This window comes from Pteronotus mesoamericanus, unplaced genomic scaffold (genome assembly GCF_021234165.1).
Source record: "Pteronotus mesoamericanus isolate MK-2021 breed Mesoamerican mustached bat unplaced genomic scaffold, CSHL_Meso_final contig_246, whole genome shotgun sequence".
Taxonomy (NCBI): Eukaryota; Metazoa; Chordata; class Mammalia; order Chiroptera; family Mormoopidae; genus Pteronotus; species Pteronotus mesoamericanus.
The window spans coordinates 10,038,730-10,052,527 of NW_026555104.1; the positions used below are offsets into that span (position 1 = coordinate 10,038,730).

General features: G+C 40.2%; 1 protein-coding gene across 1 annotated transcript in view; it reads left to right on the forward strand.

The window, feature by feature from the left end:
* The first annotated feature begins 3,666 nt into the window (after positions 1 to 3,666).
* NLK (nemo like kinase) overlaps positions 3,667 to 13,798 on the forward strand; it is a 141,984-nt gene continuing 131,852 nt past the window's right edge. The window contains exon 1 of the mRNA XM_054573189.1: positions 3,667 to 5,051. Coding sequence (XP_054429164.1) covers positions 4,594 to 5,051 — 458 coding nt within the window. The 5' untranslated portion in view covers positions 3,667 to 4,593. The remainder of the gene's footprint in view (positions 5,052 to 13,798) is intronic.

The window sequence follows — 13,798 nt, forward strand, 5'->3', positions numbered from 1 at the left end:
TGAGTTCCCCATCAATAACACTCATTGAGCATCCAGAGCAGTTGAATGTGAGTTGCTCCTTTGGTTGTCCTTTAACCCCCCTGGCCTGGCCCAAGTTCTACAAAGTCTCCACAGGCAACCCAAGATGGAGCCAGTTCTTGGAAAAAACGGGAAGATCACCTCCCACTTCCTGCACATTCTATTCTTGCTTATGCATTCTGATGTCCTGCTTGCTTTTTCGGGCTCTAAGTGCTATCCTGCTGACTCACTTCCGACTTCTTGTTCATCATGCTCAGCTCCTGAAAATGGAACAGAATGGAAAGGGCCGGATATTGTACTGTCTGGCAATGTGTTTAAGAGAAATTGGATGACTGTCAGGCCAGCCCCATGTGGATGGAATGTTAGGGACATGAACTGAACAATGCCCCAAGTGTTTTTCTCATCTGACACATAGGACACTCTGCTTGGACTGTAATACTAATAATAACCACCTCACTTAATGCCATTGATGAGGAGCCATGGAGGCCTTCGGCTATGTGCTTTCCATGACTGTTTATTTGAATCATCACAAAAACTGGAAACGTCAGGGATCCTCTTTATTTTATGGACAAGGAAATTCAGACTAAGACAGGTTAAGAAAATTACCTTAGGTCACACAGCAAGAAAAAAGCAGAGCAGGGATTCAAATCCATGATCTAGATCTATACTGTCTAATATGGTAGCCACTAGCCAAGTGAGGCTAAGGAGCACTTGAAATATGACTAATGTGACTGAGGAAACGGAATTATTATTTTTTTATCCTTACTGAAGGATATGTTTTTATTGATTTTAGAGAGAGGAAGGGAGGGGGAGGGAGAGAGAAATATCAATGTGTGAGAGAAACATTGATTGGTTGCCTCCTGTACATGCCCCGACCAGGGCTCAAACCTGTCACCTAGGTATGTGCTCTGACCAGGAGTTGAACCCTAAAACTTTCAGTGCACAGGACAATGCTCCAACCATCGGGGCCATTGAGACAGGGCAGAGATGTTAATTCCTATATCTCCCTCTCCCATTATTGAAACTAGTACCATATCTACATATAGTTTGTGCTTAATAAATGTTTGTATCAGGAATAGCTCTTAATATGCAATCATTTTCTGGTGAATTGGATTATTTCTTTAGTTCATATGTATTGAGCACTTTCTAGGTTCTAGGTACTATACTACATGATGAAAAGTAAAAGTTTAAGAAGATTCATCCCCTTTCCTTTAGGCCAATGCTTCTCAAACTTTAGCAGGTGTAAGAATCACCTGGAGGACTTGTTAGACAGAGTCCGGCCTGCACCCCTCCCCCAAGAGATTCTGATTCAGTAGGTCTGGGATAGACCCTGAGAACTTTCTATTTCTAAGAAGCTTCTAGGAAATTGCACTTTGGAGGTGACTGATACACATTGGGAAATTGGAAAGACATCTCAAATATTATGTGAGGATTAGGCTAGGGCAACAGAATGAACATATATTAAACTTCTACTGTTTGCCAAGAACTTTCAAATATATCACCTCATTTAATTCTCACCTCAACTTGATGAGGCATATATTATTATCTTCCTTTTCAGTTGAGGCAACTGAGACTCATGTTAGTTGACCTACCTAAGTCATAATGTTAGTAGACAGCAGGGCTTGGATTGGTACCCACTTCTCCTACACTCAATTACTCATGCAAATATTTACTGTGTCTTCATCTTTTAGAGACTGCCCTAGAAATCAGGCATACAACACTGAGTGGGACAGACAAGTTTCTGTCATGGTCAAACTCAATAAACAATTAAAATACAGAGTTTTCAGTGCTATGAGGGAGGCAGTGCATGGAGTTTTTAACAGAGACACAACTCTACAACAGGGCTTGGGAAAGCTTGGGGTGGGGGAAGGTGAAATTTACATGAGGACCAGAAGGATAAGTTAGAATGGAGGATGGGTGGGGAGTGTTTTGAACTGAAGATATGCATGAAGGCTTGGAGGGACTGAAAAAAGTTTAGACTGTCTAAAGTAAGGAAGGTGGAAGTGAGAGATAAGGCACTTGAGAAAGGCAGGGAACCATGTAACATTGAGCCATTTAGACTTACTGACTTTAATCAAGGGTAGGAGCATGGTCAGACTTGTATTTTTAAAAGATCGCTATCCTCTCTGTGGGGGATGGATTAGAGAAGAGCTATGTGGGCAAGGATATGCATTAAAGATGCTAGTGGTGAAATGGTGAAAATTTGGTAATGCAGTGGTGACTGGGGAGGGGGAGGAGATTAGAAGTGTTTAAAAGTGTTTAAAACTTGATGATTGACGGGAAGGGAGGAGTGGGTAGGCAAAAGAGGAATCAAAGATGATCTCCAGGGTCCTGAGTAAACACTTTTAGTAAAATAAGGTTCTGTAAGCTTATTACTTCGTATTTCAAAAGAAAAAGTAAATTCAGGTAAGTGAGGTTATGTGAAAGTGCAAGATGATGGTTTAGTAAGATTTCAATGACTAGAACTTATTGACTTGGAAAGTATGAGAGAGAATATGATCCTTGTGGTTAAGTTTATTATTTTCGTTGTTTTAATTAGTATCAATAGCTTTACTGTCCATTGAGAGTTGAGTTGTGAATGCTAGAGATAACACCTCTTTTTGCCAAGATCCAAATTAGCCATGGAAAGACCAGCCACAAGCTATGAACTGTTATCTTGGACCTTGAATTTCTGAAGCTACATATCCCTTTTGCTTCCTCTATTTCTTCACACCTTATGCCTTTAAAATGGATAGTAGAGGGTTCCTGTCAATGGATCAGTGAAGACCTAGACTCCGCCTTCTTTGTCTTGGTCCCGCCTCCTTTCCTTTAGGCCACACCCCTCTCACTGATCCCGCCCTCTAAAGAAGTCCTCGCTGGTATGACAGCGAATTCGCCACAATCCTGACCTATAGGAAACGTTAAGGGTGGGACTTAGGTCAATCTTTTTTTCTATTTGTTAAATCAAGTGTCTATCTGGCTCCAGTCCCAGCCCACTTCATCTTAAAGCCAAGGATTGGTTGAGCTGGTCTTGGTCCCCGGCTCATGATTGGTTCTTTCATTCCACCCTCTCTTCCAGCTTCGCAGGCGGGATTAGCACGCAGCTTCCTGCTCCTGCCAAAAAAAATAAAAGAAGAAAAAGAAAAGAGGAGAGCGGCGAAAGAAAAATGTCACGGAGATCTTTGGTTTTTAATTCGCTTTTAGGCTTGTCGTTCAGGCCAGACTCTGCCTTTTGATTGGTCTTCTTACCTGTCCATCCCGAATCGGGGGTGGGATTTCCCCAGGAGACCCACACCTTGTTGCCACTGGCCAAGGAGTGCGCCTGTCTGAAGCTCCAGTCCCAGGATTGGAAGCGGATGCGGACAGGTGGGCGTGGATTGGCTAGGGAAGCCGGTCAGTGTGAGACGGGGGCGGGGCCTCGGCGGCTGGTTGCGCGTGTCCGCCGCTGGCTCCGCTCTATCCGGCTTTGCTAGGGGAGGTGAGTCTGGCCGCGGCTGCACCGGCGGCTGAGGAGGCGGCGGCTGAGGAGAAAACGGCCTCAGCGACAGAGGAAAAGCGGCCGCGGGGACCGAAGCCGGGTGGGGGGGTGGGGGGGAGACGGAGCAGCCTTGAGCCCTGAGGGGGCCGTCGTGCGGGGGGGACCCACCCGCTCTCCCCCCCAACCCCTCTAGCAGAAGCAGCCGGCGGCGGGGGTAGGAGTCTGCCCTCTTCTGACTGCACCCCGCCCGCTTCCCGGAGCTGCTATTCTTTGGCCCCGGGACCCTAACCTCATCCCGGGGCGGTTCCCTCTGTCTGGGCGTCCGAGTGCTGCCCACATCTCTTTCATCCCTCCCTGCACCTCCTTACCTTCACTTTGCCCCGGTTCCTTTTCTCCTCTCTGTGCTGCCCTGTCGCCTCCTCAGCTCACTCTATCCCTCCTGCCTCCTTCCGTGCCTCTTTTCTGTTCGGGAAAGTTTAGTATCCCCCCCCCACCCCGCCCCCCCAATCAGGTCAACCTGACTGGGAGTAGGGGGAGATGTAGGGAGGCCTGAGAGTTTGAGCGGGGGAAACTGGTTTCCCTGAAAATTTCCCCCCGTCTTTTTATTTTGGGGTGGTTGGATTTTTTTTAAACTGTATTTTTGAGAAGGTGGTAGGTGTTTAGAAAAGGATGTGGGAATGGAAGGGGTAGATGAGTCAACCCTCTTACAAGATTCCAAGGGTGGTGTGTTACCTGATCCTTTTCGTGTGTGGAGTTCAGGGGGTCGGGAGGTTTGGCCTTTATTCCCGCATTCAAAGTTGGAACCGCCCCCAAACTAAGGATGGAGTTTTAGTACCCACTTGTGGCAGGAAACCTGGGGGGAAGGGGGTCCCTTTTTCCTTTTTCTTTTCTTTTTCTTTTTCCTTTTCTTTTATTTTTTGGCAACCCACACCCTTCCACACACACTCACCCCAAAATTAAACACCAAGATCCTCTAACTTGTTTGGATTGACTGATGAAGACATAAAGCCAGTTGCACTCCATGTTTTTTGAGGTGGAGTGAGTGGTTTTTCTTCATTTTTAAATGGCCAAATGACAGCTTGACCTAGTTTGCTTTCCAATCAAAGGGCATTTTTTGAATGTCTCTTTGTGGCGCAAGAGCCAACGCAAAAATGATGGCGGCTTATAATGGCGGTACATCTGCAGCAGCAGCAGGTCACCACCACCACCATCACCATCACCTTCCACACCTCCCTCCTCCTCACCTTCACCACCACCACCACCCTCAACACCATCTTCATCCGGGGTCGGCTGCTGCTGTACACCCTGTACAGCAGCATACGTCTTCGGCAGCTGCGGCAGCCGCAGCAGCGGCCGCAGCGGCCGCCATGTTAAACCCTGGGCAACAACAGCCATATTTCCCATCACCGGCACCTGGTCAGGCTCCTGGACCAGCTGCAGCAGCCCCAGCTCAGGTACAGGCTGCTGCAGCTGCTACAGTTAAGGCGCACCATCATCAGCACTCGCATCATCCACAACAGCAGCTGGATATTGAGCCGGATAGACCTATTGGATATGGAGCCTTTGGTGTTGTCTGGTGAGTATCAAAAGAAAAACACAACTTGTGGTTTCTTCTCATCCTTGTGATTCGGCGAGTCATCTCTTACGGTTTTTTCCATGGTGACCAAAGTGGAGCAAGCTAGTCCACTCAAGTGTATGAAGACACCCTCCCAAGGTAAAGAGGCCTAATGCATAGACTATCTAGGCTTTCGCTTTTGAGTCATGGCGAATTTTGGTGGAGAACCCTCTGATGGAGTGACACATAAGTTTGCTGTCTACCAAACTTTTTGCTTAGAACCTAAGCAAGCCACTGAGTGTAGGATCATTGGATGAATGTATGAAACATTTTTCCTACAAAAACCGTGGTCATCTCTCATTTGCCCAATTGCAACACATGTCACAACTGACTGAAACTCAATTCCTTTTCATTGTTTTACTGGAATATACTTTGTATAACTACTTTGCTGTCCCTTCCATTTTTTCAGTCCTTAATTTGTGATTTTGATCCCCAGAAAGATGATAGTGTTCATAGTTGAACCAGTTAAGTCATTTTTTGAGTGGTTTATTTTAAACTGTAAAGCTACGGTTGGGAAGTATGTAGCTTTAGCCTTTTGATAAGAATGTCTTAAATATAGCATCACACATGAGTACCACAAATGAGGTCAGTAGACTAGCTACGCAGTGGCCCACATTCAGTGTAATGTTTTAGTGTTGTTTAGTGCCCCTTAAGTTGCTGTTATCCCTTGGTGGGTTGCTGTAGTAGGAAGTATACTTTTTAAACATATGAAACTACCCTACTTTAGCTAGTGCTAAGATATTTTTAAAAGTCCAGGCCACTGAAGCAAGGGCTTTTTAAATGCAACATTTTGTCTGTTTACCCTTAGGAAGATAAGTAGTTTATAGTAAAATGTATTTACCATTGTAGGGTTCTGTACCTATCAAAACTAAAGTGAACCAAGTTTTCCCACCAAGGATTCAGTATTCTGGTGTGGATAGATGAATTGATGTTTTGAGTGCATTCAAAAATAGATTCTTGTTAATGTCTAGAAAAGCCCCTATCACCACTGGAAAATGAACTTTTTGGAACTTGCCTGGTAAATGAATGTCTCCTTTTGTCATTGTTTTTCAGCTATAATTGATCAGTATCATTTTTGCATTGTATCTGGCCATCTTTATACATATTTCAGATTTTATAATCTAGGAGGTTGCTGCTGTACTGCTCCCTTCTCCAAGGTTTTAGGATTCCTGGTGGGAAAGAGTATAGCCGGTAATGAGTAAAGAGTATAGCCCTTTGGTACCTCTGCTCAGGGACCTGCCTGTTCCTGCCTTCTGCTCTTTCTTTCATATCCTATCCTCAGTGATTGCACTGTGAACTTCCTTTCATTCCTTGCCTGACCCTTAAGGATTCTGAAGCTTGATGAGGGTGAGGAGTGGGGGTAAGGGTGGACAAGGAAAAGGTTGTTCCCTTGCTTTAAATGTTGTTACTGATTTACTGAGAATTTGTGTGGATTTTCTTAAATGTGGATACTCTTTCATTTCAGTGCTTTGCATACAATGCTAAGAACTACAGATACTGAAAGGGAAATGGGTTGCATTTTCTATACTATAAAGTGGTTACCTACATTTCTATCAAATGGTGGTGTGACTTGCAGAAGTTTTAACTTCAAGTTGGTGCTAAGGAAAAGTTTTTATTTTTATTATATTTTTTAAAGATTTTATTTATATATTTTTAGAGGGGACGGGAGGGAGAGAAACATCAGTGCGTGGTTGCCTCTCTCGCGCCCCCTACTGGGGACCTGGCCTGCAACCCAGGCATGTGCCCTGACTGGGAATTGAACCAGCAACCCTTCTGTTTGCAGGCCGTGCTCAGTCTGCTGAGCACACCAGCCAGGGCAAAAGTTTTTATTTTTAAAGGGGGAGGTGAGGAACTGGAGTGCTGAAACATCTTTGACCAGAAACATTCTGATAGTGGGTATTCTGAATTACTACTGATACATGAAAATCCAAATGTGTTTGATTTACATTCATTCTAGATTCTTTCATTGATTGACCCCTTCTACCACCTATGGAGTTTGTTCCAAGTATTTGAAGTGACTCCTCTGTGCACCATCTTCTAGCCGCTTGTTTTGTGTTTGCCCCCCTCACTTGACTACATTTGTAAACCCCTTGAGGGTATAAGGACTGTGGTCTACTAAGAATACTACTTTTTCCCCCCAGCACTTAGCAGAGTGCTGTGGCATGTTTGCTGCTTGGTTACTTGATTTGGTGAGATCCCTTTGCTCTTTAGCCAAGTTTTTCTAGTTAGTTGTATTGAGTGTTTTTATCAACTATTATAGGTGAAATACAATCTGGTATGAAAGAAAGGAAGAGTTCCAGGTGTGTGTTTTAGTATGCAAATGCTTGTCTATTTTTATATTTCCATATTGTTGACTTACTGTCTGAATTGCTTATTGTATTTGGAATTTAACCGCTACTTGACCTGAGTAAGATTGTGAAAACTAGAGATTTGAACACCAAACCAGAGTGAATTGCACTCATATGCTGAAACGCAAGCTAAAGATATTAGTGAGGTGTTTTACTTTTTAACTAACTGAACCAGATTTTTTCTTCTTAATTCAGAAAGCATCCAGTAGAAACAACTATTTTCTAAAATGATTACAATGTAACCTAAAAATACTTTCCCAGTAATACATCATTTGATTCAAAGCACCATATACCTACTTGGGTATTAGAAGATTTACTTAGATTCAAATATATTTAATGCATTTTGCAAGTATTTTTCTTCTGGCATTACATAGAAAAGGAAACTCTTATCTGCTTTCGTATTTGTTTTCTCTACATGACCCCAGTGGTACTAACTGGTGGCTAAAAACGCTGCATGTAATTTTGAGAGATATTGCTGTTCCTGCATGTAACAAGGAGAGATGTTTATAGAAATGATGTAGCATTTTACCATTCAGATTTATCACTGGACAGTTTAGTCTACCAGGCCTGATTTCTCTTTCTGCTAAACTTAGTGGAATAACTTATCAGTATCAGACAGTTGTGTAAAAGTAGTGAATTACCTATTAGCTTGCTGGTAAAGATGGTGCTTTGACAGTTCAATTAAGGTTTCATTAATAACTGTCTTCTCTGTTTTATCTCAAAGTAGGGGTTCCAGTTTGCCTGGTAATATGACCATGGGATAGTGTGAGATACATTCCTTGCCAATGATAGAATACTGTTCATGGGTTATCAAAGCATTATATATAATTTGAACTTTATCAGATGTCAAGGCTTCCATATGGTCCTTTTCATAATGCAAAACCAGCACAGACAAACCAGCACAAAACAACGCACAAACATAAACCTAAGTCACTTGGTGAGGCTATTATAAATACCTTTTTGTCTGTAGTTCATCGTTACCAGAGGAAAGTGAGTATGTTGCACTTAAAGATGTGGCAGCTCTGGAACAAAGAGTATTGTGGTATAAGGCTTCAGGGTCTTAAGAGGTATATACGTTTGAGAGTTTGAGGAAGCTGATTACATGGAAGAGGTTTGAGGACTGCTAAAGCCAGGCAGTTTTGATGTTGGCAACCTGAACTATAACAGATTGAATTAATATTGCCATTTTGATAAAAGTGAATGTGGGGGAAGTTTCTGCTTTATAAAATTAGTGTTTTGGTTTTTTACTTATTTGATTGACTGAAAGATAAAGATCCTGGAATTAATTTGGTCTGATGCCTTTGTACTCCACGTTGGAGAACTTTGAATTTTATTCTTACACCTTCCACAGGTACTATTATTTGTCTTTCAAAACTTAAGCATCACTGTAGTGATGCTTAGTTACCAGCTGAGTGATATTGGTACGTTGTTTAACCTCTCTATTCCTCATCTATAAAAGGAGAATAATAATAGCACCTTACCTCATAGGATCAGAATAAGGATTAAATGAGGTAATCCTTGTAAACCGATGAATACACTGTCTAGCACACAGTAAGTGCTTAATAAACACTAGCTTTTTAAAATTATAATTATTATTGGTATAAAAATCAAACTTGTATTAGTGCACATGGAAGTGGTTTCATATATGTTTAGATTTATCAGGTGAAATTGACATGCCGACTTTTTGGAGGCAAGACTTTACCATGGAGTGTCTACTTAGTTGTGCTATATGCCAGGGAGAGTCAGGGAAAATATTGTCCTGTTCTCTCAATTACTTAAAAAACAAACACATAAATATGTATATACATGTTTGTATGTACTTGGTAGGTGTTCTAGTCAGATCATTTCTACAGTTTCAGAAAGTATTATGGATTTACATACTGGGAAAGAAATTAGGAAATAAATTTTTTTCTTATCAGTATGTAGCAAATAAAGTACATTCTTATTGTCAAAGTCCAGCTTTACTGGAAATACATTTTACTTGTGTTTGGATGAAAAAGTGTGAATTGCTAAATAAAATCCCAGTGTGGTGGGGAAATATGTGTGATTTAATGGAAAATTATTCAGTGTAAAACCTTATGCAATGCAAAGATTGTCTAGCTTGCTCATATTGTGAAAATAAGAGACTTTTTTTTTCTTTTTTTTTCTTTTTCTGGCCCTCTTACTCCTCAAATAGCAAATCATAATTTGGAAAAATGGGAATGCTTTGGGGATATGTTTGGGGAGATATCCTGGACTAAGTTGCATCAGAAAGATGTATACTAAACTAGTTAAGTGCATTTTGTTATTAACTGTGTTTTACAGGTTAAGAATCTGTATCATTGATTTTTCTCTATTGGCCAAGATTAACAGCCACAGCTGGATTCTTTGCAGGGGGTTGGGGGGGGGGTCTGCTTTGTGAAAAGGGCTTTGAAGAAGCAGAGCCTGCACCATAAAAGGAAATGGTTGCTCTTCTAGACATAACACATTTGTGTGAAACTAGAAATGTGGAAATCTATATTGTTAATTTTAACTACAAACGAACATAACTTTTAGAAACTGCAGGTTCATGGTCATAAAGTAAAGACAGTGAAGAGAGGGAATAAAAGTAACATAATCTAATGGTACTGAGCCGGTTTCTTGGTGATAGAAACTCCATAGCCTGTAACATTGGAAGTCATTTTGTGCTTGGGATGTACTTTTAGAAACTGTAGATTCATGATCATAAAGTAGAGAAAGCATAGTTAGAGAATAAAAGTAACACAATCTAATGATATTGAGCCGATTTCTTGGTGATGGAAACTCCATAACCTGTAACATTGGAACTCATTTTGTACTTAGACTCCTGACAAGATTATCCAAATTATATTCAAAAACCAATAATAAAACAAAACCACAACACAACAAAAGAAACCCATTTCTTTCTTGGGGAGAAATTTTGCTATACTATTAAATATCATCTTAGAAGAAAAAAGACAAATATTTTTTATTTAAAAAAGATATTTCAGAAAGAATTGCCACCAATGTCCCTCAAAATTACATGCAACTTCTTAAGCTGTCAGTACCACTGTTGTGTGTTCTGAAAAAGAAATGAGGGCAGAGTTCCCTTTTATATGCTATGCTAAAAGAAGAATATTTGCAAAAATGCATTAATTGAATATGTGTTTGAATCTAAGTTCTGAGGTTTTATCCTGAAAACACAGACAACTGTAGAAATGTTATTTTTTGATATAAAAGGCCATCCTCTAATGGCGTACTGAAATATTTCATTATCTTCATAACTTGGAGCATTAGAATTTTCACTGATTCTATATTACAGAATTGAGTGGCTATTCTTGGTGGTTTTATTAGATTTGTTGATGTCCTAGCAGTTCAAGAATCTACTGTTTGTATACTGTATGTTTCCTTAGTATGCTGATTTGATTTCTTTGATGGAAATTGTCAAGGCCAAAGAAACTTCTCCATTTGTGATCCAGCCAAATAGAAAGAAGCCATTGGGTAGAAGCTCTTTTCACTGTAAGATTATATTTGGGTTTTATGTGTAATTCCCTGTGCATCCATAATACTTCAGTGAATTATTTGTTGAGTGGGTCATCTAATGTAGATCAACAATTATTTCCTAAGTAATGTAGCATGTCAGTTTGATCTTGTTGCTTGAGGGTAACACAAAGAATGCCTGAGGCAAAAGTTGTAATACTGTCGATAAGCATGTGACAAATCATAGACCTATTCTGTAGTTCAAGATACCCTAGTCAAGAGACATGAGAAAAAATTCTGGCGCTCTGGCATTATGAAAAGACGTCTAAGAAACGATATTGAGTTGAATTTTAACAGTTAATTGTAATGGTGTGAGTAAAGGGAGTATAGGGTTGTCTGCTATTGATAATGATATGGTGAATATCTCTTTACCTAAATCCAGTTTCATGTCTGTGTTCTGAATTAGTTTGGCTAATGAATCATGTTTATTATCAGACAGTAGAAAGTTTTGACATTGCTGGAACTCACTAGCCAATGTATTTTTATTGTCAACCTGCTATGGACCAGCACTATTGTAGGATATTTAGTTCTGTAAAGAATTTTGCAAACCTCCATCAAGCTTTTGTTATTATCTCTATTGCTCTTCATACTGTGATTCAGAAATGATTAGACCATGATGTTGCCCTGAAGGAGCTTACAGTTAAGCAAACAGCATGAAAAAGAATACATCCCGACTCTCAGGGTGTCTTGATAGAGAATTGAAACTAAATTTTAAACTATTAAATAAGAACTTAAAGATACATTATTTTCACTTGTTCTTATATACACATTTATTATGTGTCGACTGTTTCTCAGGTGCTGTGCTAGATGATGGGTTTCAAGGAGATTATGATCTATTGAGGGGGAGAGAGATGCAAATGGATAATTATAATTCATTACGATTATTGCAGCAAGAGAGGTATTCCCTGGATATTATAGGAACACAGAGAAGGAATTTCTGTGGAAGGTATGGATGCTTCCTAGAAGAGGTAGTATCTCAAATGAGATTTAAGAATGAGGGAGTCAACTAATGGGGAAGGGCATTCTTGGGAGTTGCTGAAATGTAGAGTGCAATGCAGGGGGTGATAGGAGATAAGGTGGAGATAAGGATCAAGCTAGAGCTAGATCCTGAAAAGGCTGAAGCATCCTGCTGAAGTTCTGAAACACCAGTGGTTCTTTGGAGATGAGCAAAAAAATAAAACCTTACTCTTTTTATGAATAAAGCACATACAGGGTGGGCAAAAGTAGGTTTATAATTGTCCGTATGGAAAAAATAAAATAATAAATAATAGTACAAGAATAAACTTTGTGTTTCGTGTACTCACAACTGTAAACCTACCTTTGCCCACCCTTGTGTATACATACGCTACATAAAGAGGTGTACAGGATATCTATGGTGCTAAAATTTCATGAGGGATGATTAGAGGGACAATGTTAAAAACCGCTCCTTGGTGGGGGAGTGATAATGAAAAAATTTGAAACACTGGGAATGGTGACCCAGAGTTAAAAGTTTCTGAATAGGAGAGAGAGTGGTTCAAATTGCTTTTTTAAAAAAAGATACGTAAATAAATAGAACAATCAAGGGAGCTGAGGTCTGAGTCTTAGTGAATGTACTCTATTGTAGATGGAAGAAACTATTGGAAGCAAAGCTAAGGGCAGGCAGATAGGAGAATGTGTTCACTGCGATTGACTACACATGACAGAAGATAAATAGTTATGAAGATGGGAGTGATCTTTGGTGCAAACAGAAAAAGTCAAAGAAAATAAAGGTGGAGAAAAGGACATCAAATTTAGCAAGGAAATCTTTGATGGCATTTGAGAAAATGATTGATTGTATGATATTTTTTCCTCTGATATGTATATGTTTGATTCTAAAGAATGTCAGATCTTGGCAGCACTTTGTTTTGTTATTAAAATTGTACCAAATCCTAAGTTTTTCTTTCTAGTTTAATAAACCAGAGAACTTGATTATTATCATGTTTAAGTTACCATTTCCTTGGTAGTGATTTTTTTTTTTTTTTTTAATGACAGGATAATAGAATACTAAACTAAACTTGTTAGGAGACATGGTTATGATCCCCACCTTGCTGCCAACGACCCTATGACCTGGATAAAGTTATTTAAATTTTCTCAGTCTTTGTTCTTCATTTATAAAATCCTCTGTTTCTTAAATTTCTCTAATTAAATTGTAAAGTGTTGTGTCGTTATTTGTGGGCAAATAACCTGCTAGTGACCACAAGGCAACTTTCTTCAGGACTACAGATGTTGAATAGCTTCTAAAATTATTTAAAGGAAAAATGAGATAAATGTAACCCTGTTCCTGTATGATGACTTTACCTTATTGACTAGCACAGTTCCGGAGCCTCTTTGGCCTTTGTTGAGTTGTATACTCATTTCTGAACCAATCACTTGTCAGTGGAGATAAGATTACTTTTGAGCACTCAGGTCCACCCTGGACCTGGAGATGGAGTAAATTATAAGTGGAAAGGATGAATACCAGCAACCGATGCTGGGGAGGCAGTCATTACTGACCAAGAACACATTCATCTAACTTATGTCAGACTCAGAAGAAGTTGACCAGGTACATTTATAGAGCAAAGTAGAATCGTGTTCCCTGTGGAGAATTTGTCTTGTCTGCCCTGAATTATTTGGAGTATTTTCTTTTCTAAAGCCCGGTTTGCCTAAAGTAGCAGAGGGTAAAATTGGTACCTGATCCTTGCCATGTTTGCTTTCCTTCCCAGTTAGATCAGATATACCCCATTGATTTCTTTTCTTTCCTCTCTCGGTGTTGTGGTTTTGTTATCTAGGTAAGTTCTCAGTCTTGTTTTCAATTTGAGTAGTATAGAGCTCAGTAGCGTCAGGCAG